This window comes from Ixodes scapularis, unplaced genomic scaffold (genome assembly GCF_016920785.2).
Source record: "Ixodes scapularis isolate PalLabHiFi unplaced genomic scaffold, ASM1692078v2 PGA_scaffold1__304_contigs__length_218370807, whole genome shotgun sequence".
Lineage (NCBI taxonomy): Eukaryota > Metazoa > Arthropoda > Arachnida > Ixodida > Ixodidae > Ixodes > Ixodes scapularis.
The window spans coordinates 153,193,747-153,219,515 of record NW_024609846.1 but is presented as its reverse complement, the minus strand read 5'-3'; the positions used below and the strand labels follow the sequence as shown (position 1 = coordinate 153,219,515).

At 47.1% G+C, this 25,769-nt stretch overlaps 1 protein-coding gene across 1 annotated transcript in view; it reads right to left on the bottom strand.

Annotated features, from left to right (window-relative positions):
• Positions 1 to 10,707: 10,707 nt before the first annotated feature.
• The window catches only part of LOC8038431 (replication protein A 70 kDa DNA-binding subunit-like), a 34,161-nt gene continuing 19,099 nt past the window's right edge, over positions 10,708 to 25,769 (bottom strand). Inside the window, exon 6 of the mRNA XM_040504307.2 lies at positions 10,708 to 11,076. Coding sequence (XP_040360241.2) covers positions 10,943 to 11,076 — 134 coding nt within the window. The 3' untranslated portion in view covers positions 10,708 to 10,942. The remainder of the gene's footprint in view (positions 11,077 to 25,769) is intronic.

Genomic DNA, 25,769 nt, shown 5'->3' with positions numbered 1-25,769 from the left:
GCGCATTTTCATTAGTTCTCAGGTACCCTTAAAGGACACATGCAAAGGAAAAAAAATGTTTTTAGACAGCTTAGATGGAAAAAGGATGTCATAAAACGATTTTACAACGAAGAAACAAAATTTTTAGAGCTATATTTACGGCGCTATACGAATTTGCAGTTGGCGCTCGCGGGAGCCGCCGCTGGTCACGTGGTAGGCCCGCGCGCCGCCGCGCTGCGTCGCCGCCGCACGCTGAGCGTTGTGCGAACGCCACTTCAACGCGTTTCTCCACGCCGCCGTCGCCGCCGCCGCACAAGTTCGTCTGCTTCGGGGCGCCGCCGCCGTCGTCTGACCGGCGCACAGGTCTATCACGTCTGCTTGTGCTTTTTCAGGAGTTTCCTTTGGGCTCTAAAAGTTACTTATTCGTCTTGGTTTTTTGTTATACTTCAAACAAAGATGAATAAGTTACTTTTAGAGGCCATAGGAAGCTTCCGAAAGAGCGCAAGCACCACGTGATAAATAATGACCAGTCACGTGATAAATACCGACCACTTTTCCGCGGTGCCCGCGGGCGCCAACTACAAATTCGTTTTGCGCCGTAAATATAGCTCTAAAAATTTTTTTTCTTCGTTGTAAAATCGTTTTATGGCGTCCTTTTTCCATCTAAGCCGTTTAAAAAAATGTTTTTTTCTTTTGCATGTGTCCTTTAAGGTAGAGCAGCCTGTGTCGATGGCCACGCGTTCCGGCGTTCGGGTTTCATTCCGTGCTTGCTGTGAATCGGCGGCACCTCCCCCCCCCTCCCCTCCACCCCCCCCCCCCCCCCACCAAAAGATCCGCGGCGTTCAACAAGACGACAAGACGCGCCGGAAGTCGAGATGCTGCGTACTCCGCAGCCAAGTCAATCCAAGAGCAAATCCAAGACTGAGGGGCGGAAAGGACTTCTCCTCCACGCAGGTCGAAACAGCGAGAGTTTCAAATGTGGAGAGGTTGTGATTTCGACTAAATTAACTCCTGTGGCGTAAATATTGCTAAAAAAATGCTTTCGTGGAAGATTTGTTTTGTGGTATGCTTGTCCCAATTAGGCTGCTAATTTTTTTTTTAGAGCGCAGCTCTTAGGCGCCCGTTTCCGGCTTAAGCGGCGTCGGCGTCGCCGTCGCCGTTGGCGTAACCGCGCGGTGCATTATGGGGAATGCCCCATAATGCACCGCGCGAGCCCCCCACCGGGGTCACGTGACCCCTCCTGAGGTCAAGTGACCCCCCGAAGTCACGTGACTCCCCTGAGGTCACGTGACCCCCCGAAGTGTCACGTGACCCCCCGAAATGCCGGTGACGTCATCAATGACGATGACGTCATCGGGGGGGGGGGGTCGCGTGACATCGGCGGGGGTCACGTGACCTCGGGGAGGGGGTCACGTGACCCCCCCGATGACGTCATTGTCATTGATTACGTCACCGGCATCCGCATCGTCATCGTCATCATCACTGATGACGTCATTAGTAACGTCACTGATGACGTCTCCGGCATCCACATCGTCATCGTCATCATCACTGATGACGTCACTGGCATCCGCATCGTCATCATCACTGATGACAGCATCAGTGACGTCACTGATGACGTTACGGACATCCGCATCGTCGTCGTCATCATCACTGATGACGTCATCAGTGACGTCACTGATGTCGTCCCCGGCATCCGCATTGTCATCGTCATCATCACTGATGACGTCATCAGTGACGTCACTGATGACGTCACCGACATTCGCATAGTCATCGTCATCATCACTGGTGAAGTCATTAGTGACGTCACTAATAACGTCATAGGTATCCGCATCGTCATTGTCAGTGATGACGTCATCAGTGACGCCAGTGATGACATCATCGGCATTGTCATCGCCACGTGACCCCCAGGTCACGTGACCCCCAAAGGTCACGTGACCCCCCCCCCAGTACCCTTCCCTCCTCCTCCTCAAGAGCTGCGCTCTAATTCGGCGTTACAGGGAGTTAGTTGTAAACGGCTTTCACTTTTTTCAGTTACCCTTTAAGGGCGTAACCAACTGGCACACAGGGCAACCCTTTTTGGTGGTAACGGTACACCCTGCAACGAGGGTGCACCGTTACACCTGAGGTTAGAGTGCCACATTGCCTCGGAGGGAACCTTAGTTCCTTTTGGGGTTAAAAATGCTTTCTTTAAAAGTAAATTTTTTACCTCCTTTAGGGGGAAACTCTATCCTCCTTTGGAGGTAAGACGACATGCTTGAGGGGACAGTTTTTTACGTTCTTTTGCCTGGTATTTGAGGCTGGGTTGAGCTCCATATGGAGGGAACACTTGCCCCAGCTTTTTCTGGGTGAAATGTAGACTTTATAAGATCATTCTTACCCCATAAAGGAGGGTACTATGGCCCTTTGTGTGTGTAATAGTATAAGCGCAATAAAGGCACTTGTAACAACAGTTTCGGGGTTCTAGTTCGCAACAGTCAATAAAATTATCACAACAAAGTGCATAACAATTAAGTGCCTACCCGTCAAATAACCGTGAACTTTTGGAACACTGCTTGGAATAGCACAACCTCATTGGGGTGGTCTGAAATGACTGAGTCTTGTACAAACCAGAATCGAAGCAAACGCAGTGTGATATAACATATATCTAGTATCAAACATATTAGATCAAGCAATGCAAACTAAGACATCACTAGCCGTGACTAGTGCGGTGCATCTCAAGGACAGTCTTACTCTGTGCCCATCCTTCTATCCACAGTAGTTGAATAAATGCTGGAGTGGAGAAAAACAGACTCTCGGATTTGTTCTTCTAATGTGGAAAGAAGAAAGGGCTCGTATTTCCTGCTGCTAATGAGCCGCAATAAACTACCGCGACGGCCATAGGGATCTAACCCATTTGAAATAAATTGCAAAAATCAGTTCTCCATGGAGCGACATTGTAACTTACGACATGGGTTCAACTAGGTGGTAGACTTATTTTATAAACATTTCGAAAGAAAGAGCTTACCTCGGTGAAAAGTTACGAATGAAAACAATTAATTTCCTACGGACCGGCATGGAGTTAAGCCCATCTAAGACAAGAGCTTAAAAACTTAGTTGCAGGCCACTGGGGCATACATGAGGCAAATTGGGCGACGAGAGCAAAGTGAGAAGGGTCTTCTTTCTACATTATGTTTTGGCTTACTCAATCGTCCCAGAGGCCCGTAACGGCATTTTGAAACTCCAGTCTTAAGTAGGCTTAACTCCACGACGGTCAATAGAAAAATGTACTCTTTTCATTTGTAACTTTTGACTGAGGCAAGCTTTTTTTTAAATGTTCATAGAATAAATACACCGTCTACTGAACAATGCCGTAATAAGTTACAGAGTTGCAGCACGCGAAACTTACTTTTACGATTTATTCGAAGTAGGTTCGACACTTTGACCGTCGCTGCATAGCATGTGCTACAGTCTTGCCTTTAAAATTACACATGATAAAATAAGTAGGGATGTGTGAATAGTGACTTTCCTGACCGAATCAAATACTTTCCGAATATGGCGCACGCTGATAGTAGAGATTACAGCTTATCACAGTTTCCTAGAAACCATTGGAAAAGCACGCTGCTAAATAAAAGCTTTGAAGTGAGCAAATGCTTAGTGCTATTAAAGGGACACTGAGAGTGTATTTATGCTCTCCACGGTTTTTATTTTCACATCACATATGAGAACCCAACTACCCAGAACACAATTTGGGGCTCGAAATTAGTTATCTTTCCGCCTGAAAACCGTCGATCGGAAGCTGGCTGGTCGGAGTCGCGCTGACTCTGTTCTCCATGGTCACGTGCCGTTTTCTCTGGCTCAGACACAACCACCAAAGATAACCGAAGCCATGGGTGAGCGAAGGCACACACTCAATACTAAAACTAAAAACAAAAGATGATACCTATTTTTTGTTTGCCTTCAATACACTACAAGTACGTTTATTGGGGGAAAAAGAAGTAGCACAGCCACGTGATTTCTGGCAACACTCTCCTCCCGGATATTTCTTCTTCCTCCCAGTCCAGTTTTGATTCCGACTTCGAAAAGTGGCGCTTTTTTATTTTCTTAGAAATGAAGCTGTAGCTTTGACGCTGTTGGAAAATTTTGTTTCGGTTGTTTAACCTGTGATTAGGTTGAGACCAAACTACAACAATGTATGAGTTTGACGACTATAGCGGAATTCGGGCAGAACGCAAAGAGTGTAGAAGTACAGAAATGAAGTTATGAAAACTGCCTTGGGGAAGTCACTACAATAAAAGTAAAACTAGAAGACCAACGTAGAAATGCTGAGCATGAGCTCACTTAGTTTACAGGTGGCAGTTTTGTGCGAAATATAATAGTTAAAACTGTACGGCTTTCCACAAAACATAAGTTTCGCAAGAAAGTGTGCACTCTAGCTCTAGGTAGAGCAGGAAGCGGACAAACATATGCCGACTTTTTGCCAAATACGTAGGGTCCTGCTCGCGAGAAAAGCATAGCGACACGTGCCGGAGCTCTGTGACAACCACCTGCAAATGGACATTCAAGGTGTGAACGGTTCAAAAACTGCTCCCGATTATGCGGAAAACATTCTAAACAAATTAGAAACTTTTAAAGAACAATGTTTCGATTCGTTATTAAAAAAACTGTGAATATTCGCACACCCATAAAAAGATTGTACATGCAGAACATCAGGTGCTGTGAAACCATCTCGTATTTAATCCTTGCAATCACAGACCACTGTGTACATGAACCCACCACCTTAAAACGCTTTGAGGCTCCGAGTAGGAAGTAGACTGAAATAAATTAAATATGCCGATGCTGCACAAAGCAAAAAGAACTCATTTTGAAATTTACAAAACCCTGACTACGAGGCAATGTCATAGAACATCTGTAACTCTCAGAATCAACCATCAGACGTGAGAGATGGAATCCAGACGTGAGAAGGAAAAACTACCAAAATTATTTGACCGAAGTCCGAACATTGTTGCACAGAATCCTTTGGGTTGCTACTATCTAGAAAATAAATGTGGGGTGAACAGAGAGAACATTTCCGAAGATAATTTCAGTCACGGAATGCATATTAAAGGACATATTACTAATTAAAATTGCATATTGTAAATTGGCTGTTCTTCAGAAATTAGTAGAGCATAGCCGTCGGTTGTCGGTACACGCCATATGAAATCATTGCTGTGCACACAATATCAAAACATAAATAGAAATGGCGATATGAAATCATTGCTGTGCACACAATATAAAAAAAAAACTATGAACCATAATGGGCCCATCTAACATAATGACGGAAATAACAACTAACTTCTTTTGCGCGAAGTTACGGAAGATTTAAATTTGATCTGCAAGGCTAAGAGCTTCTATTGGCAACACTGAGCAAGTGTCGTCAGATATAATAATAAGCTTCACAAAAGCAGTACAGCTTGTTGACAAATTATAAGTAGTGTCACAAGTTGCTTGATGGTGCAAAGGAATGCTGGTTAAGGTTAGGGCAGAAAACCAAAACATACTTAAAATTGGCAGCGGCCTTTAGCTTCAAAGTCCCATAATGAAGGAAATACATTATAGGTGATTGGTAAGGGAATTGGTGTGTCACGTTACCTGGATTTTCCCCCTAAATTTAGCGAGGAAACTGAATGGCTGTAAAGGTCACGTGACGCCAGCTCACGTTACGCCGATATGCCCCGCTAAATTTAGTGGGGAAACTGGATTCCATCTTTTGGTCACAAGACATGCAATCTTCCCGCAAAAGTTAGCGGGTAACTCAAATAGTGTACATGTAACGTGACGTTAATTTTCCGTTTAATATAGCGGGGAAACCGAGTTGGTGCATTGTCCACACGACGAGTATTTTCCCGCAAATTTAGCGGGGAAACAAAATGTGCGTATAGGTCTCGTGCTGCCAATTTCTCCGAGATGTATATGTCAAGTGGCATCAGGTGACGTCAGGCAACGCCACTTTCGCCCCTAAATTTGGCGGCAATTGCATGAACGAACGGACGGACAGACGAACGGACAAAAGTTTGCGATTGAGAGGTAGTCTTAGGAAGCATTTCATGGTTTAAAATAGTCTCTTACATTGCTCGACTTCCAAGTTTTGCATGTGACGTCAACCCAATGGATAGCGCGGAAAATTGGAATATTGGTTTTGACCTTACCATCATTTGCCGTTCTTTTTATCGCTACTTTGAATTACGAGATAATAAAGAGCATTTTAGGAAGAGTAAAGCCTGGATTTTCCGAAAACGTATTTAGTCTGTCTAGCTAAAAGAAACGCTTCCCAGCGGCCTTACCCCTCAAGCTAAATACAAGTCCTTTAAGGAACTTGTGGTAGTTAGTCGCCAAGCCTAAAAATTATCTCACTTCTACAACGGTACCTTGGCTTGCAGACTTGAGCCCTTCTTTTTTGTCTTTGGTAGTGGTTATCAGTTGTGTTTTCCGTCGCCCAAAAAGTTTCCTTCCGTCCGTCATGTTTTTTTTTTTTTTTCTCATATGAATGCAAAACACACTTCGAACTCCCGGCCGCGCTGCAATAATCCTGAGGTATATTTGTTTGTGCGGGGGGAGGGGGGTGGAAGAATGCTCCTTTCTGCAATAATGGTTATTATTCGCAAGTTTTTCTGTAGTTTTCTATGTCCAACTCCTTTCCAAATGCCTATTAATGTCTACGATGTTTTACTAGTGTCAATAATATCGTTATCTGTTTGTTTTTTCTGAATCTAGTTGAAGAAGTTGCCAATGAATAGCTATTTGTCACAGTTAAAGCCAATGAATAGCTATTTGTCACAATTATGTGAGAGCCTAGAGACGCACCCCCCAACTGGCCAATAAAACCTGTTTGGAAGAAGTAGCAGCAATTTTCTTATTATTGCACGTTTGTTGATCTCAATGGCCTTTGATGGCTACCCGTCGTGTGTTTACTCATTTTAGCATTTGCATACATGGGTACCAGCTTGAATCGCGTTGGATGGTAATGACTGAGTTCGCTATTGGTTCGCCCTTGCGGGCGTGTCAGGCAAACATACTTGACATAAATAGTCCTTCGTAAGCAACGCTCAACGAGAAAAAGTGTATATCGGTAAACGAAGAAAGATTACAATTAGAGAGTCTAGGCAAGGAAGGAAGGGTCTTGAAGAAAACGTTAAAGTCTTCCGAAGAAACGCGGCGCAGTTCAGCGCGTTTCCGCTGCCCAACGCCTCCTAGATATCAAAGTCGCTGTCATAGAACCTTTGGCATCAGCCGACGCGGGGGACCCAGGTCACGGAGCCGGGAACGCCACTACGACTGGTATTTCTAGAGTCCTATCCCGCCCATACATCACAAGTGGTCCCGAAGGTGCAATACACGACGCCATAAAAGTCGGAGTGTCATGCATTCGGGTGTCACGATCCTGGCAGTGTGCCGTAGAAACGCTGGCGAAAAGCACGAGCGAACGTGAGTGTCGCTGTCGTCGCGGTGTCTCAAGTTCCATCTCCGGGCAGCCGAAGCTACCGTGGGCTGTCAGACTGGAGAGCGACCTGCAGCAGAACAGGCGTCCGCCATATCCACCACCGCTCTTGGGACGCCGCCAGGATCGCGACCGTCGACAGCATGACACTTCTGTGACGTCACCAGGCGGAAATCGAGGGACGGCTTCTTTAGACGAGGTAAACGCACCAGTCCGAGTCGGGTTCGAGGCCCGGGTTCGACAAGAGTGCTGCGTCGACATTTGGCTAGGACCCTCGTTCTCAGTGATTGGACACGAGTTCAAGCCGAGCGCCGGCGCAGCACTCGTTTTCACTCTGTGCCTCGAGTTGGTCTTCTCTAGGTGACGCCAGAAATTAAGCCCAACAGCTTTCTCATCTTGGAGACGTTCTGCCGGTGCAATTGCAGATCATGATCCGGGACGTTGCAGCATTGTCCAGATCCGAAGCACTTTCGCACATCGTGAGGAAGGGCGGAAGGCGTCGACTATAGTCCTGAGCTCATGTGTCCAAAGAAGTTCCACGAGCTTTCTTTCGGCCACTTTGCCGCTTGGGCGCACCGTTATTTGCCCAAAGTTTCACTATCGCCATGTTCTTGCTTTTGAAGTGGCTGTATTTTTCTCTGGCTTTCCTGTTGGAAACATAAAAGCGATATAAACAAAGGCGGGCATTTATAAATTATATGATTATGATGATTTTGGCTCCATTCCGCACAGGACAACGTTAGGAGAAAAGCGCGTTTAAATGGACAAGGGAACAACGTCCCGCCCGGTCGTCTATCCAAAACCGTAGATTAACGCTGTATGGCGCCTACAACCGTAAGTCGGAACCATCATCTCTAGGTTATAAAAAAAAAATATTCATCCCCATTTTTATTTTCACTTTGATATAGTGCGCACGGCAATTATTTCATTTGGCGTATACCTACAATCCACTTTGCTAACTCGTGAAGAACTGCCAATTCACCAATGTTCACTTTTAATTAGGAATCTCTCCTTCAATGTGCGTTTAGGGACTCCAATTCTTTTCGAAAATGTTAACTATGTCCATGCAACCTGCTTTGTAGTCGTAGTAGCTTGAGGGGGCCGAGCAACAATGTTTATACTTCGCTCAAATAATAGTGGTAGTTGTTCCTCGTCACGTCTGGGTTAAGACATGGAAACAAATCCTACATACACTCGTTAGCACTTTAGAAAAAAAATTCAAAACAATTCATGTTTTGCATCTCCTAAGCACCATCAATTTTTACACCTTCTTCCAAGTCACGTGCGTAGTGACGCGCAATAGTGAGTGTGCGGTTGGATCCTCTTTCAGAGCCTCCAGCGCGCCCGGCCTCTGCTTGCGGTTTACATGACGACCTTGAAGAATGGTCTGAATCATGCGGAGAGCAGAAGGAGGGGAGTGGGGGGGGGGGGGGGAGAGCAAAGAGCTTGACTTTTTGTAAGGTAGTTCGACTGACGTAGTAGCACAACGGGGCGAGCCTCAACGGAGGAATCTTTTTTTTTTTTCTACTTCGGGCAGATGGCACAACTAAAACTGAATACAGTACAGCTTTGTCCATGATACGAGGTTTTGACGCACTTAGTCATGTTGAAGCGATACTACTTATTCGAATAGAGCATTACAGTGAGCACATAATGGCACATCTTGCCAACGTATTACATATTATTCATTCCGCGTCACGCCATAGTTCCCATGAGCGCACCCCGCGGCCGGAAATCACGAAATATTCCTGTTTTTTTCTTTGCCATTACGCAACGGAATCTTGATATTAAAGAAAAATGAGGCGGTTGCTCCATTGCGTTTGGTAGCATAAACAATGTTAAATCTGAAATTGCGAATTCTTTCGAATTTACCTTTGTGGCATCGCACATTTAAGAATCGCAGGGTGTGTCCTCTTATGATTTCGCTTCTCGCTACGTGATTGGTTCTTTGGCGCCTGACGCCGTAAACTGTTTGGTTGCAGAGCGACAATCAGAAAATCAAGGTTGGGCGCGCCCTCCATTTCTTCAGCTGGCAGTACCTATAGTTTCCCGCTTTTGTAATCGAATATATGTGAGGAAAGTCTGGCTCTGTGAAGATACTCCCGGTCTGGAGGTCTTTAATCTTGAATTGGTCCCCCCATTCTAAGTATTGCTTGCTTTGGGTATCATAGGGATGTCCTGGCGCAACAACAATTTAAGTTTTCTGGCTCTCCGTGGCCCAAACAGTAGAAGGCAGGCTAAGCACGTTGGTAGTGTCAAGGCGGCCACGCCCCTTAGTTGTCATAAATCTGTAAAAACAAAAAAAAAAATAAACTGAAGAACAACTGCAGAACACAAGAGGGAGGAAACAATCTGCATGTGTCGACACTGAGCGCCGGCACTCTGCAGATTTACAGCCTCGTGATGGTTCGTTATTCGCTTTTTTATAAAAGAAATGCTGCATGAGACAGTGGTGGAAAGAATGAATATTGTGTATCCTGCAAATCGAAAGTCGTTTGCGCATACACACTGCTTCATTCGCGGCCCAGTACAGTAAACCCGTTGTTGTTCGTAAAACGTTTCAACAATGAGGGAAGCATACGTTCCACAAAACAAAAATAAACCTTTTAATTATAATATTTATCTCGTAAAATTAGTGGGGTAAAAAGTCATGTGTTTGAATTACATAAATTACATAGATGCGTGTGTTTTGCAAAAAATGCCTAATCCAGATTTCAGTCACAGTGATTGCTGCGACCCCTTATTGGACCGCAATGTATCCTTATGTAACTTACAGCCAATATGTGATGACCTTATGATGACTCTGCGATGACGCTCTCCGCTTTTTTTACCGCAGGCGGCACCATACGCAGAGGAGCAATTGCAATGCCTGCTCGAAGAGTGACACACTCATTTGTGAAAATATGCAAATATTACATTTATTCTTCCAGACGTACCATTGGAAGTGTCTCCCACACAAAAAGTTTCAACTTTCGGGCTCTGAGAAACCGTTACATGGGCAGCAGCTCAGAAAGACAAAGAATAGAAGCAACAAAAAACACCTGCAGACCCACGGTAAGACGGAGTCTGGGCCCCGTCACAAGGGCAGCAGGTATGAAAAAACACAGAATAGCAACAAGAAACACTCATAAAAATAGGATATCGCATGACTACCAGTGTAGTAACGTCACATCATGACGTCATGTTACGCTATGCTATCACATGACAACGAAACGTCATGTGGCACCGCGACGTCACATGACACAGTTACGTTTCTTTACGTCGTGGCGTTACATGACATCCTGACGTCACTTCAAATCGTATCACCACGACGTAACTAAACTCCGTCACTTCGTGGTGTTACGTGACGCCGTGACAAATGAAGGGGGTAGGGAAAGAGCTCAAAACAGCTATTGCTATTAACTATATGAAGGAAGCTTCCTGCAGGAAATGTGGTGTTCTCAGCAAGGCTCCCTTTTTTTCAAAGCACGGAAACTTGGTCTGAAATTTGACCCTTGCAGAGGCGTGCCATCAACCGGACTTGATGCGTGAAATGAAGTCCAGGAGTCGCTCCTCGCTTAACCACCATTCACGAAGAGAATCTGCCGCTGGTAGGTCCGGGTTCACTTCGATGTGGCCCCATCTGCACATGTGCAGGGACAGTTCTGCAAAAACCAAAGCGATTAATCCATGGCGTTTTGTGTAAAATACAGAGCAAGATGTGAAGTTCATTGGGAACTCTCTGAAGTGGCTTGAAAAGCAATAACTATGCAGGATCATGACGCTAAAGTTTTGTAGAGGTCGTGTAGGCTCAATTTTTAACATCTTTTAGTTCTGGGTAATCCCAGCTAGCAAAGCAAGTGACGGCAGTACCTTCATTTTCTAGCGGAAGGATTTCTTATAAATAAATATTATGAAATGTTTCTTAAAACACAATCAGAAACTTCCTTGGTGGTTGTCTACATTAGAGTCATTTCTTTATTGACTAGAAAAGCTCCGTAAACAAGAAGAGCCCAACGATCAACCGCATCAAGGGGCGCAGGCCGAAAGTCCTGCATCATGAACTGTGTTCAATCCGACAGGTCTTCCCAAGAAAGTCTTCACGTACCACATATTTAAATGTTCCGCCTGAGTGAAATAGTTCAATGGCCATTTGAGAAAGCCACATAAATCGGTTCTTTAACGCATCGCGCTATAATATTGCCTTAAGGGATGGCCGAAGGTTCTGCATTTCGTGCGTCAAAATGGAAACGAATGAGTTTATTTCAGTAACCAGTAAGACATTAAGAACTTGCTATTGCTACCTCCGGTGTCCGTCGACTAAAAAATGGTATCTGACTAGCGCAACAGTCAATCGATGGAGGCAGGTAAAAGTGAATCCTCGGACATTGATCTCCGATAGCATACGACGATTTCCAGTGAAATTCAGCTCAGGCTTTTTTAATCAAGTGCGTTATTCTCTTACTTTTACTATGGTTCCTGGAGCGCGTCTCTTACTGTTGCGTTTAGCGCGCCCAAAAAAGTGGTCGCTTGATTTCCGCGCGATGACGTCATAGAAGTGTCATGGTGTTGCCCGCCGTGATCCTGGTGGCGTCACAGCCGCGCTGCTGCACGTGGCAGACGCCTGTTTTGCTCCAGGTCGCCCTCCATCTTGACACACTACGGAAGCTTTGGCAGCCAGGCGTTTTGACGCTGTGACGATGGCGACACTCACGTTCGCTTTTGCTTTACGCCAGCATTTCTACGACGAACCGCGAGAATCGCGACATCCGACGTCATGACACTCCGGATTTGGTGACGCATTTCTTGCCACTTCTGTAGCACTTTAAACGCATGGGCGGAATAGGACGCTAAAGACACCACTCGGAGACGCGCACAAGGCACAGCCGTCCTTTTGCCAATAAAACACACTGAAGAGGCACAAAACCAATAAAAAACTAATATTATTTGTCTTATCGTTTTGAATATGTGTAAACAGCTGCCCTCTCTCTCCGCCGCAGTCTCCAGACGTAATACATTTTGGACCACCGGAGTTGGTAGCACATTCGCGCTCCTGATACCTTGCTCTTGCATTAGGTACGCTTTCTCTTCAAAATTTTGACACACGAAATGCACCATTTTCGGTAACTGCCCTACAAAATGTTTGCTCGAAACGTCAAGAACCCGAATTATGCAGACCCTCCAAAGAGCCAACAATTGATATGTCTCAGTCCGTATGTGAATATACTTACCAATATGTAGAACCGCACTCGAACAAAGGACACAAGGAACAAAGTATACGCACAATACTTGACAGTCAACGCCTAATGTATGAACTCTGTTTCTTGTGGCCTTCGCTGATATGATGTTGTTTATCTTTTTTTATAGATACTACTAACCAGTTGCTAAGTCGCCCAACTTAATTCCTTAGTACACGAAGAAATTTCATGTCACAACAAACTTACAGAGAAGTGTACACACGCCGAGCGACGTTGCTAAAGAAAACAAAGGATCGCCACTATTTTTGTACCTATGGGCGGCGAAATATTCACTGTGGTGGAAAGTGCTAATTTGAGGCACTAATCTCCCTATTGAAAATCGCTCTGAGGGGACTTCAGGAATTCTTTAAAGGGTGTGAAGGGGACTTCAAGAATTCTTGTGATGTTTGAAAGGTGAACCGATATTTCCTGGTGGGTTCGTTGGCCCCGTCAGAGGCTCTCCTGAAATGTCTGAAGTCCCCTTTACAATGCCTTGAAATGTCTGAAACCCTGTCAAGAACTTTTCTAATGGGGTCGGGAAAAGCTTCAGGCTTCTTGAGATCTCTGTGGGGACACGGCCTAGGTGGAGAAAATACATGTCGCAGAATTAGAACATAGCTACGTATTGTTCACAAAGGGAAAACAAATAATTATATGGAGAATGTCGATCGTATGTCTGTACGGTCAGTTTTTTATTACTGCTCTTCTATCAAACACAACTGGGCTCCTCGACCCGTCTGTCAGTGACCGGGTGTTCGGTCGCCAAGGGGGCTACGGATTCGATCGCCCCATGTGGAGAATTGACAAGGCGCGGGCCGAGTGTTGTTGGCCGAGCGGCGTTTTGAGGAGAACAAGCTTTAATTGTTGCACTAATAATAATAAAAAGGGCAAGCCGAGAGCAGCGCGTTGCCCAAATTCAGGGACGCTGCGCTGGGGAGGTTCCGAGGGCGAAGCGGCAGCGACTCGTGCCGGGAACCGGCTTCCCCGCGGGGGACTGTCCCCAAAAGGGAAAAAAAGTAAATAAACAAAACTATTTTGCTTTTCACCAGAGTCGGAAGCCCTCTCTTTTTCGCCGTCGCCAAAAACACGAACAGGCAACTCAAATCCCCCCCCCCCCTTTTACAACGCCTACACACACACACTACGCTTCTCTCCCCCCGGCAATGGGGAGAGGGTGCAATACCGCCAGTTCCGGACGGCACGCTTCTCCAATGGTCGGCGGGAGAGAGTGGTGTGAGGAAGCCGAAGAAGTCAGGAGGCCGCTATAGCCATTTTCTTTCCGCTCGTGGGCGGTTTGTTTCTCACCGCCATGGAGATCTCGAACGCACCGTTTCCTACATCCAGAAAGGTAAGCGCTGCTTTGAGGGCTCGCCCCTTGGTCTGTTTTAATCCGTGCCGTTTCTTCCTTGGTTCCGCAGGTGAACCCCAGTTCGGCGTTAACCGCCTTCAGCACCGCTCGAGCACCATCGTGTTCAGCGCATTCAAGGAAACTGTGGCCGGTGTCGGCCTACTCGCAGCAAGCCTGGCAGCCGGGATCAGCGTTCAACCGCATGTAGTGCCTACGCACCGGGATCATGGCACTGTGGGTCCTGAGACGGCGGATGACGGCCGCTGTCCCGCCTTGTTCTTTGCGCCTCTTCGTCCGACCGGCCTCAGAAGAATCCAGCGAGCGAAAAATACGCCGAAGACGCCGCCCCGACGACATCGTGGACGAAACCGTGACTGTGCTCGGAATTTCTCAACGGTGACGGGATCTGCTTGCGAGTTCGTGGTTTTCGCTAAACGTGCTTACTGAGACTCTGTATGTGTACGTGAGGTGCACCTGCTCCGTTTTATTAGCTGAACTACCGTACATCAGGTATTTACCCAACGGCATTGTGAGTACTTTGAAATATATTTTTCGTTGTCATAAAGAAGTTAGTTGTTCATATTTTATATTATCTCTTTCGTCGACATCTGCTTGCGCCCGGGTTTGAACAAGCGTTGGTTTTATTGTCTTTTTGAGTGTTAATACGCAATAAATTTTCAATAACGTTTTGAACTGAATTTTTGTCTATGGTTCACAGTCATTTGGGCGTCTAAAGGGTTGATGGGCTAAGGGGTTGGGGTTGAAGGGCTGTGGGGCTGGAGGGTTTTTTCTGAGGGGTATATCCGAAGGGTATTTTTGAAGGGTTTTGAAGGCCTGTGCGGTCCCATAATCCTTCAAGGCTGATGGGCCCTTTAGAATTATTTTCAATAGGGCTAAGGGATAAAATTTGGTACCCGCCCTTCATTTTGATGTAAAAGGCGAAAAGGCGCTAATGTCTTGTTCGTGCTAACAGTGTCGCCCATTGCACGTAAATGTTTCAAAAGCGTATGCATGGCGGAGCCAACTCTGGCTGTTAAAAAGTATCGTTGCATATTGAGCTCGTTGTTTCTAGTTTTGTTTTTTTTTCACTTTCGGTGAGTTCTTAGTCCTATGTCGCCAATTCCCGCTTCAGTTGCTCACTACAAATGAGACATTTAAAATTCTGTAATGCGAAACAAGCGCTCAGCTCTTGAGGAGGAGGAGGGGAAGGTACTGAAAGCAGGGCATGCTGATCCTCCTCCTCCATACCCTCCCCTTGTCCTTCCCTCCTTCTAGTTCCCTCTTCTTCTCCTCCTCATCTTTCTTCCCTCCTTTCCTCCATATCCTGCTCTCTCCTCCTACCCTCTTCCACACCTCCTCTTCCCTCCTCCTTCTCCTTTTCCCTCTTTCTCCTCCTGTTTTTCCTCCCCTCCTCTTCCTCCTCTTTCCGTCCTCCTCTGCTCTTCCCACTAAATCTAGCAAAAAGTTTCGCCGCTAAATTTAGCGCGAAAGGTTTCGTGCCAAATTTAGCGGATTAAGTTTTACCGCTAAATTTAGCGCAGTTACGCCGACGCCGACGGCGATGCCGATGCTGCGGAACCGGTAACGGGCGCCGAAGTGCTGCGCTCTAAAATGTTTGCTACTCCGTACACTGATTCAATCACTTTTGTCTTTCTACGTTTATGGCTGAGACTGCCACTTGAAAAAGACTGCCTCGGCGTTTAGTCGAACGCCTGTTTTTCATTTATAATCCTATTTTCATGCGATCCACGTTAAAACACTCTGTTCGCCTCAACCCTGCGCGGCGAGAAATATCTTGTTTCATACCGAAGATAAGCATCTTAGGGATTGAGATGGGTGGATGTCTTCAAGGAATCAGCGACGGCCAACAAACGCAAGGCTCATCAGTATCATGTGGGCAGCTGGTTGAGACAGACTGGCACACGGCACTAATTTAAAGTTTTCATATCATGTTAAATAAAGCTGAATGACTCTTTGTTCGACAACTCCGGCAAAAAACGACCAATTATCGTGCGTCCCTTTTAATGCCAAAATACGGGCGAGCGTTAGATAAGCTGGATATGCTCGCATCGAGGTCCAGCCGCTAGTCAAAATATCTCCTAGTACCCGGCCTCGGAACCTCTATTTTTTTAAAGAAAGACAGCTACGCTTTGTAATTTTACAAGAAAAAATCGACCTGTGAAATACACCTTCGATGAAAAGTTCAAAATGCTACGTGTAGGCGTCGACTTGAACGGTCCATATAGGTCGAGCCTGGCGGCTTGGGTCACCCCACATATGCAGTGTCCTCCGACCTTCCAGATGATCTCATCCGTTCGAAACTCGTCAGCCCCTCCAGTAAGAGTCTTCGGTTCCGCCGCCTGGGCCAAACGGCCTCGCTCCTAGTCACGATTCAAGGACCCAGCCTCCCTGGTATGACACCTTCTGTTCCACGGTCTTGAGACCCTACCCACCGTGCCCCAAGACACAGCCCTACCTACACTGCCTACGCCTAAAATGCTGAACCTTCTTTGCACGAACCGCATATGCGTTCTTATTAATAATAATAAACAATACTGTGGTTCCCGTTTCTCTCCCGACGAAAACCCCTCCGCCATCCGTCACAACTCTGAATGACTATGACTCAACTGTAGCGGGAACACCCGACGACGGACCCCTCCTGCCTTGCTCGCCTGGTTGCGACACAGACGCTACGAGAACAAACCATGATCATGCGTGAACGATATGTCACCAACCAAAGGTCACCACAAAAGCATCCGCAGAGGAGACTTGGCAGGATAGATGGGATGTATAAGAACACTTTGATTTAACTAAATATGGTAATTATCAAAATACAAATGTAACGTATAAGTAACGACAGGTTATATTTTTTAAACTTCAACAAAAACGAGTTCCATTCTCTCAGATGGAACTTGTAACTGGAACAAGTTCCAAGAAGCAGAAGGAAAGAGAACAAGCTTTCGTTCAACTTTTTTAGGAACGCGTAAAACACTGGTTCGAGCTCTCCATTGCATCAACTACCCAATCCCGTATCTTGGGCTGGGGGCAGGCCTCCCCTCTAGCCCATCCGGCGAGTGGCCCAACCGTCGCCCCTACACCCTCCGTTAGCCCTATCACTACATCACCTTCTCCCACCACCTCCTCCCTCAATTAGCACAACCCACCATTTCAGAGACCGATATATCACACATTGCACTTACTACTACCTTAGACCTAATTCTCCCATGTCTCTTTCAACAAATTATCACCCCCTCATAAAACAAGCTCTCACTCCTTTTTCGATACCCTTCATGGCCTCACTGCTCATATGCCGCGCAAGGAGTGGACCACCATCCCAGCATCTGCCCACGAGCGCAACTCGGCGCACCATGACTGACACACCTTTGACCCGCAACCCTCTTCATTCACCACAATTCCTCATTGTCTGGCAGTGGAGTTGCCGTGGACTCCACAAGAAAAAAAAATGTCCTCCTCAACCACATAGCTCCCCAACCAGACATCCAAGCTATTCAAGAAGCTGGCGGAGCGTTCCCCCTACGGGGCTACATGTTTTGCCATCCGAGAACGAGTCATCCTCGTTGGGGCACCGCAAATGATAGCACTACCTTTACAATGACTCTGACTTAGGTGCACAAAGACCTCCAGACTACCCAAGATACCACGCATGTCAACACCGCCACGTAGGAACACGTCAACACCACCACTGTCGTAGGTGACCATCGTATTACTATCATCAACACGTACCGGAACCTAAACAACCCTCAGCGTCCTTCCCACAGCTACAAACCCTCACCTCTACTCCAAGCGCCTGCGGCATTACCCTCCTTTTAAGAAACTTTAACTGCCCTCATCCCACCTAGGGCGACGACTGCGCAGAACGATTATGCCGTAAATTAGCTTCCTCCTCCAACAACAACCATTTCACGCTCATTACTCAACCACCTACCCTGACGCGCATGGGCACGGCCCAAGACTCGGACAGGTTCCCGGACCTTACATGGGTTCAAGGACCCCTACGGGAGACTTGGGAGAACACCGAGGACGGACTCGGCAATGATCATCCCATCTTCGAACTATGCCTCCAAGTAAGCTCCCGCCTGTGTCGTACCACCCCCTTTTACCACCGAACTAAGCTTACCGATTGGCCCAAAGCCCGAACGGATCTAGAATCTTTTGGTGCTAGCCACTTTTGAACCAAAACTTGGGGCGCAGCAATACTCTTCACGATCCGCCAACACGCCAACACGATCCCTCTACGGAAGACCACCCCCACGTTCGCAGCCACCTCCTCGTATTGCTGGACAAGCGCACTGTCATTGTCCAACGCTGCCACCGCCGTAAGCATAACACCAACCTTCAAGTCCGAATGCAAACTACCAGCCAAAATTGCCGAAAATATGACGACCCCCATGCAATACAACACTGGCATGACTTTTGGCTTATTCTCTTTGGTAAGCCAAATCCCGATACACTCTCCAAATCTTACTGCTAACCCAAGATCTCGATCATTCAAGACTCACAAAATACATTCGCAAAACGTTCTACCCCCGTCACCGAACCCCACACCCTGCGTCCTCTGCATTCGCACCCAGCCTGAAGACCTCGATGGCGGTATTAAATCTGAACTTTTTATCGGAACACTTTGGTCGGCCATGCATCAACTTTAGCGTTGTACAACTCCAGGATCCCACTGCATAACTTATACCATGCTCCGTTACCTTCCCTAGGCTAAGATGGAAGAACTTCTAACACACATTAACCACGTATGGGTCACCGTATTTCCCCCACTGGAATGGAAGAAAAGGCATATCCATGATCCTGCTCCCCAAACCAGCAAGGCCACAACCACCCCGAAAACGTTTCGCCCCATATCCATTACCTCATGCCTGGGAAAATAATAAAAACAATTGTGTTCAACCCCCTCGAATGGCACCTCGATGCCGGGAACCATCTTTCGTACACTTCGTTCGGATTCGGAAGACACGTTGCGCTCCAGACGTGACGCTCCACGTCAAGGAAAACGTCTTCGGGCACCCGAGCAGCTCCCAACTCAGCACTATTGTCGGAGTTAGCAAAAAAAAAAAAGGCGTTTGATAACATTCCTTAAGTCATCCTGAACAATCTGCATGAAATGCAACCCTGCACCGTGTCTTCTACTATATTAGAGACTTTCAGACCGCACCGCCCACGTCCTTAATTCCAACGGTCAACCCTCAGCACACTTCCCATCTCCCACGGCACGCACCAAAGATCCATCATCTCCCAACCTTCTTCAGTATGACCACGAAAAAGCTATCTTTCAAACTCTCATCAGTACCTTACCTGTACCACGTCATCTATGCAGACGACGTGACCATCTTACGCTCCCGCGGCAATCCTGAGACTCAGGAACGCACCTTTCAAGACGGCTTGAACACTATCCAAGCCACTTAGCTCGCCTTTGTGTCAATTTTTTGACGTAGAATTACGTCTTTCTCCGCGCTTCAATGGGGGTGCAAAGTTGGGAGGTCCTTATCACGAAAACTTGGTCACGGAAGTGACGTCACATAGATAACGCCGGAGCGCCGACCGAACTGTACCGCCGCACTCCCAGCCGAGAACCGTGCAGCGTGTACGCGCGTCCATTGTTATATATAGGCTCGCTCCTTTGCTCGCTTCAACGCGACGAGATCTTGTCTGGTTGACACATCGACACACGCCGCTCCGGCAGCCGTAATTCCATAATCTTTGCTCATCCCTCTGCACGGTGGACGAGCGGCCGATTTCGCGTGCTCTACGGCACGGGCAGTTCACGCGACTCTCTCGCGCGACTCCGCGAAGCGATAAAAACAATTGCACGTAATTCCGCCTATGCCTTTCGGAGATGGCGCATATTTGCCTATCTCGGACTCCGAGCCGCGGTCATTCGCTTCTTGTGCCCTCGACATCGTCATGCGGTACCAGCCCGTAAACGTTTTTTGATCTGCGGCCGCAGTTCTACAGAACTTTACGCAGCATTGTAAACCTATGAACCTACCAATCCTGTCCCTTGTTCTTTGCGCCCAATTTTTATAAAGCTTTATCCAAACCCACTTTCAACCCGTCGGCCATGGAGTGCTCTCCTGACAAACCAGAATATGTGGAAATCAACCATAACTGAAAAAAAAAACCTCCCATCACTCGCCACCCAAGCATCCGCATTAAGGGCTTTATATGGCAGCAAGTTGGGGAGGGCACGGTGTGAACCACAGCAATCGCCAAACGAATTCACATCGTCCATAACAGACTCACTCGAATCATCAGCCACAATCGCGGTCTTAAGGAACACAATCGATACACCCAATACATCAAACTAGGACACGCCTTTCGCAAGTGCCTAGGCACGGAACTTGGCGTTCACACTAACGACCACAACCACCTCGTCAGACCCACCGCTCTTCACAACACTCTTTAGGAGAAAACGGCAGCCCACCTCCCAGCGCAACACCACCGACTTACCACGTCCTGCCAAGGCAGCGCCATTTTCTCCGCGCTCGGATACCGAAATGTCTAACTTTTACCCATTTCCAAAGAACCCCTATCGTAGGGCATGACTCCCCGCGTCACTGACAAGCCCATCCCCCGACACATGGACCCGACCGTGGACCCCGGAAGAGGCCAGAGCAGAGTCCTCCGTCTTCGCACGTCGCCGCACGGTACCTATCACACGAACGCCACCTTTACCAAAGACAGGTCTACCACCGTTACAGTGGGTTTTAAAAGAGAAACAATTCAACGCCATCCACAAGTACCTTCCCCTCTAAAGCAGAAGAGAAACAACCCATAGCATGGTTACAACCGTACTTTACTGGCTCAATTACTATACGCACATATTGTCAAGGAGCCCTCAGAGACCTCGCTTAAAACTCGATACCAGCGCACAACAGACACGACCAGGCGACGTATATGACCACCCATCCCCATCTCCACGCCTTCTTTGAGTAGATCACCGCACACCAATGTATCGCGGAAAATGAAATGGCCCACATCCTCGCTCGCGCAAATCAGTATTCCATCCTGCTTGGACTCTGACCTACGAACTGCAACCCCAAAACGCAAAGCGCCGCCCATCGCAACGCTCGATGACGACGCTTGAAAGATCGCTGTCACTTCCATGTCACTCTTCCACCCCCACCCTTAACCTCGCCCGATGCGAGGGCACATACGTTCGCCACTCACAATCGCCCTCCCTTCCTTTCGACCTCATGACGCAAGATATAGTGAATCGCCCCGCAACCCCCACTATCAGGTCTGTATTGCCAATATCCCAACAAAAAACACGTACTGGTCTCGTACTCGCGCCCAACGATCTCCCGACTTTCTCCTTTCACACCTTCTTGCTCCCCACCTTCTCTTTACCTGAGAGAACTGGGCCGTTCCCCAGCCAGAACTGCGGTGTGTCCTCTGGCCTCGTCTCGCATTGCACATTGCCCATGTGGTTGGCGCTTAAGACTCCGCAACGAACGTCCAGGCTTCCGCCTTGCCTACAAGGTTCCTTTCAAAGAATCCCGCACTCAAGTGTACACTGCCCGAACATGGGTGGCTTAATCAAACCTTTATCTCTTTCTTTCTCTCCCCCTCTTTTTAGAGCGCAGCTCTTAGGGGCCCGTTTCCGGCTTGAGCGGCGTCGGCGTCGCCGTCGGCGTCGGCGTAACCGCGAGGTCACGTGACCCCCCGCGGTCACGTGGCCCCCTTAGGTCACTTGACCCCCCTGAGGTCTCGTGACCCCCTCAGGTCACGTGACCCCCCTCAGGTCACGTGACCCCCTCGGGTCATGTGTCCCCCCTCAGGTCACGTGTCCCCCCTCAGGTCACTTGACCTGCCTCAGATCATGTAACCCCCTGAGGCCACGTGACCCTCTCAGGCCACGTGACCCCACTGAGGCCACGTGACCCCCCGGGCTCAAGTGATCCCCACAGGTCAAGTGACCCCTGAGGTCACGTGACGCCCTCAGGTCACGTGACCCCCTGAAGTCACGTGACCCCCCTGAGGTCACGTGACCCCCTGATGTCACGTGACCCCCTGATGTCACGTGACCCCCTCAGGTCACTTGACCCCCCTGAGGTCACGTGACCCCCTCAGGTCACTTGACCCGCCTCAGATCACGTAACCCCCTGAGGCCACGTGACCCCCTCAGGCCACGTGACCCCCTCAGGCCACGTGACCCCCCTGAGGTCACGTGACCCCCTTGGGGACACGTGACCCCCGAGTTCACGTGACCCCCTGAAGTCACGCGACCCCCAAGGTCACGTGACCCCCCTGACGTCACGCGAGCCCCCTTAGGTCACGTGACCTCAAGGAGTCACCTATCCCTCAGTACGCTTCCATCTTCCTCCTCAAGAGCTGCGCTCTAACCGGCGTTACAGGGAATTGTAAACGGCTTCCATTTTTTTAATGTCTAACAGACATTAAAAATAGCCCCCATCATCACGCAGTTCGAGTATTACAGGACTCCGTAATTTCGTTTCAGTCAGTTGTGCGGGACAAACTAGATGCCTCTATCGCAGCACATTTTTGGTCCGGACTGGCCCAATCAAAGGGTATGTACCTCAGGCTTCACAACAAAAAAGTTTGAGGGGAGCCGGTTGTCGACTCACAAATATGATGGCACGCAGCCAAAACAGCTGCCGAATGCGGCCAAGCCTGCAAGTTACGCGAAAAGCACAACGTCACGGCGTTTGTCATCTTACTGAGTGTGTGATATCATCGGCTAAACCAATCAAACGCAGCGAACGTGCTGTGGCATTGCCGTTTTATTAGAGTGTCTGTGTTAACATAACCTTTGGCTATGTTTTCAAATATGGTGACACCGAATATAAAGGGGGGGAATTTCCGTAACCTCAGATGATGATTTCAACGTCATGTAGACGGCTTTTCTAAAAGGTATAAATATAGCTCAATATTGTTAAAGTTTTATTTGTATGACTCACCGAAAATAACAATCCTCTTCGATAGTGCGCCAACGTCAAGTTCGTCGACAGAACCGAGCTTCATTAAATTAATGGAAATAGAACGTGGTGGTGAAGTTGCGGTGTTGGAGGAGAATTACATAAATGACCAGGACCGGACGACACATTTCTTGTCTGTGCCTCATCATTTATCTAATTCTCTTATCATTAAATTGCAACGCAGAATAATAACTAGTAAAGGGGTTGTAAAAGGGTCTCGAAAATTTTGTTTATCAGATTCATTTCACCTGCGTATGAAAATTATCAGATTTTGTTTCTGGCTGGACGTGTATGATCTTCCCTTGCTAACCATAACACACTTATTGACATGACTTGAATTGTAGGACTGTAGAAGATATACAGGGTGAATTTTTTTAAATTCGAACAGATTTATTACGAACAAAACATGCACTAATACGGTTTGTGCAAGTGAGTTATACGGCCAGGGCGACATTATGTGAGTGGCTAATCTTTGCGATAAGCCGGCGAATTCACTAAAATTCTTTAAGTAACTTTTTTCATTATTAAAAGTAGATTTATGGTTACAATTAAAAAACTTAGAGAGCGCCATCGAAAACCACTACATCATCTCTTTTTAGGACAACATGAAGCTCGTGGGAAACTCGGGTGCGCACGAACGTTACCACTCGTGACGGAGGCGCAAAGGTAGCAGTGGCGGAACCCGATTATGATCTAGTCATCCGCGTTCCGCGGCTGCTATCTTTGCGCCTGCTTTACGAGTGGTAACTTTGGCGCGCCCCCGAGTTTCCCACGAGCTTCAAGTCGTTCAAAAAAGAGTTAATTTAGTGATTTTCGACAACGCTCTTTAAGTCTCTAATTGGAACCATATGTCTATTTTTACTGATTCAAAAGTTAATTCACGAATTTTAATTGATTACCCGACTTATCCAAAGATTAGCCACCCACATAATGTCCCCCTGGTGGTGTAACGCAGCTGCACAAACCGTATTAGTGCATCTTTTACGCATCTCTTGTAATAAATCCCTTCGAATTTTCAAAAAATCACACGGCATACTCCTTGTTTCGTTTTTACTATCTTGTATTTATTTCACTGCTCTATCCGTTCAATTGAACAAGTTTCGGAAGTTCTCGCTTACATTTTATTAATTCTTTTATTTTCACAAAGACAACACAATAAAAAACTAGGGCTGCGCAATTGATTATTAACCTACCAAATTAATCAATTAAAGCTTCGATCGCAAATATTTTTAACCACTTCATCGGTATATTTTTGTATGAACCAAAAATAATGAAAAATTAAACGCTTTCACCATGCACACTTGAAAGATTCTATATGTGTCAACGGCATATTTTAGGTAAACTTGTAACCTCAAGTAAACTATTAGCCCCGAGAACATGGCGTGGCGCCACCTGACGGGCCTATCGTTGTGATGTAGATGGGAGATCACGTGACCGTTTCCTGCACTCTGCGTCAAAGGTGGAGTGTCTCGGTCTTCACTTTTTTTAATACTACGGGTGTTTAAGGCTTCTTTAGCCCAATGTTTCGTTTCACTTCTCGACCCGGTCTAGTTCCTAAATCGGCTACCGTACGAATGCTTCCGGGGAGCCGGTGACCGTTTGCAGGCGAGCAGGGAAACGTTTACTGCACGGAAGCGCGGGCGCGTGGACTAGAGGGTACGGGTCAACTTGTTGTCGTTTTCGGTGGCTGTTTCGCGCACCGCAATGGATTTCAGTTGCGCTGTCTGTTTTCAGTAGTGCTTCCTGTAAGCAGTATCAATGTGTTTGTGGACAAAGCCCACGAAACATCCCGGCTGCTGCTTGAGGGCGAAGGTGTTCTTGAAGCGGGACACGTGTTTTTTAGTATCAAGAAGCTGGATAAGGATTGCTACACTTCTATTGGATTCGTTCTCCAAACATCGGCACTCACTTCGTACACGCACGAGCTAGAGATAACACTGAATGGAAGAAACGTCGGTGACACATCGTGCTCCTGCGTTGTGAAATCAATCGAGGAGCTCGCGGTCAGAGCCGGGAACGGAACAACTGGCGCAGTCTTAGAATTGCGAATTGGGATGATCGGTGAAGTGCGGCACCTTTTTCCAGAAATAATCGGTCGTCTCCCGGTGTTCTCGTGGCTCAGGAATAAAAAAAAGAAAAAAAATAATTGTCGTGGCTCAGTGGTAACATGCTTGCTTCCCGATTCGCGAGTCGCAGGGTCAATACGATGCATTTGAAAATTTCTTCTACACTTTTTTGAAGCACAGGTTTGGTAACTTTTTTTGCGATGTCAGAATTTTCCAGCGACGAATATTAAAGCTTGTTGATAACATTTATTTTCATAAACTAATATAAGATCATCTAAAGGCGAATGACAGTTGTTCGTGTGAAGCATTGTTGCTTTTCTTTCTTCTGTAAAAAATATTATGCAAATACTCCAGTAGCTAGGTGCACTAGAGTTGTAAAACTGTCTTGTTAGGGGCCCCTACAAGATAGGCAGATGGGTTACAAAAAGAAAAATATTACTTGCAAATACGAGTGCAGCTACTTGTATCAGAAACCTTTAAAAGAGCCACATAAAATTCTCCCATTTAGGCAGCTGCTGGTTGCTTAATTACCACTCAGCTGTAAGTGAAGTTTCCATTTAAATAGTCAGTGAAAGATTATGGCTTGTTGACCTCTGTAAATTACACTTTCAAGTATATTAGCACTCAGCTCTACTTGCATTGCGTGTCGCCAACTTGTATATACATTTTTAACCCCATAGTTCTAATGATTTTGAAGCTGTATGAGAAAGGTACTGCTACATAGGGGGGGACTGTTCACAT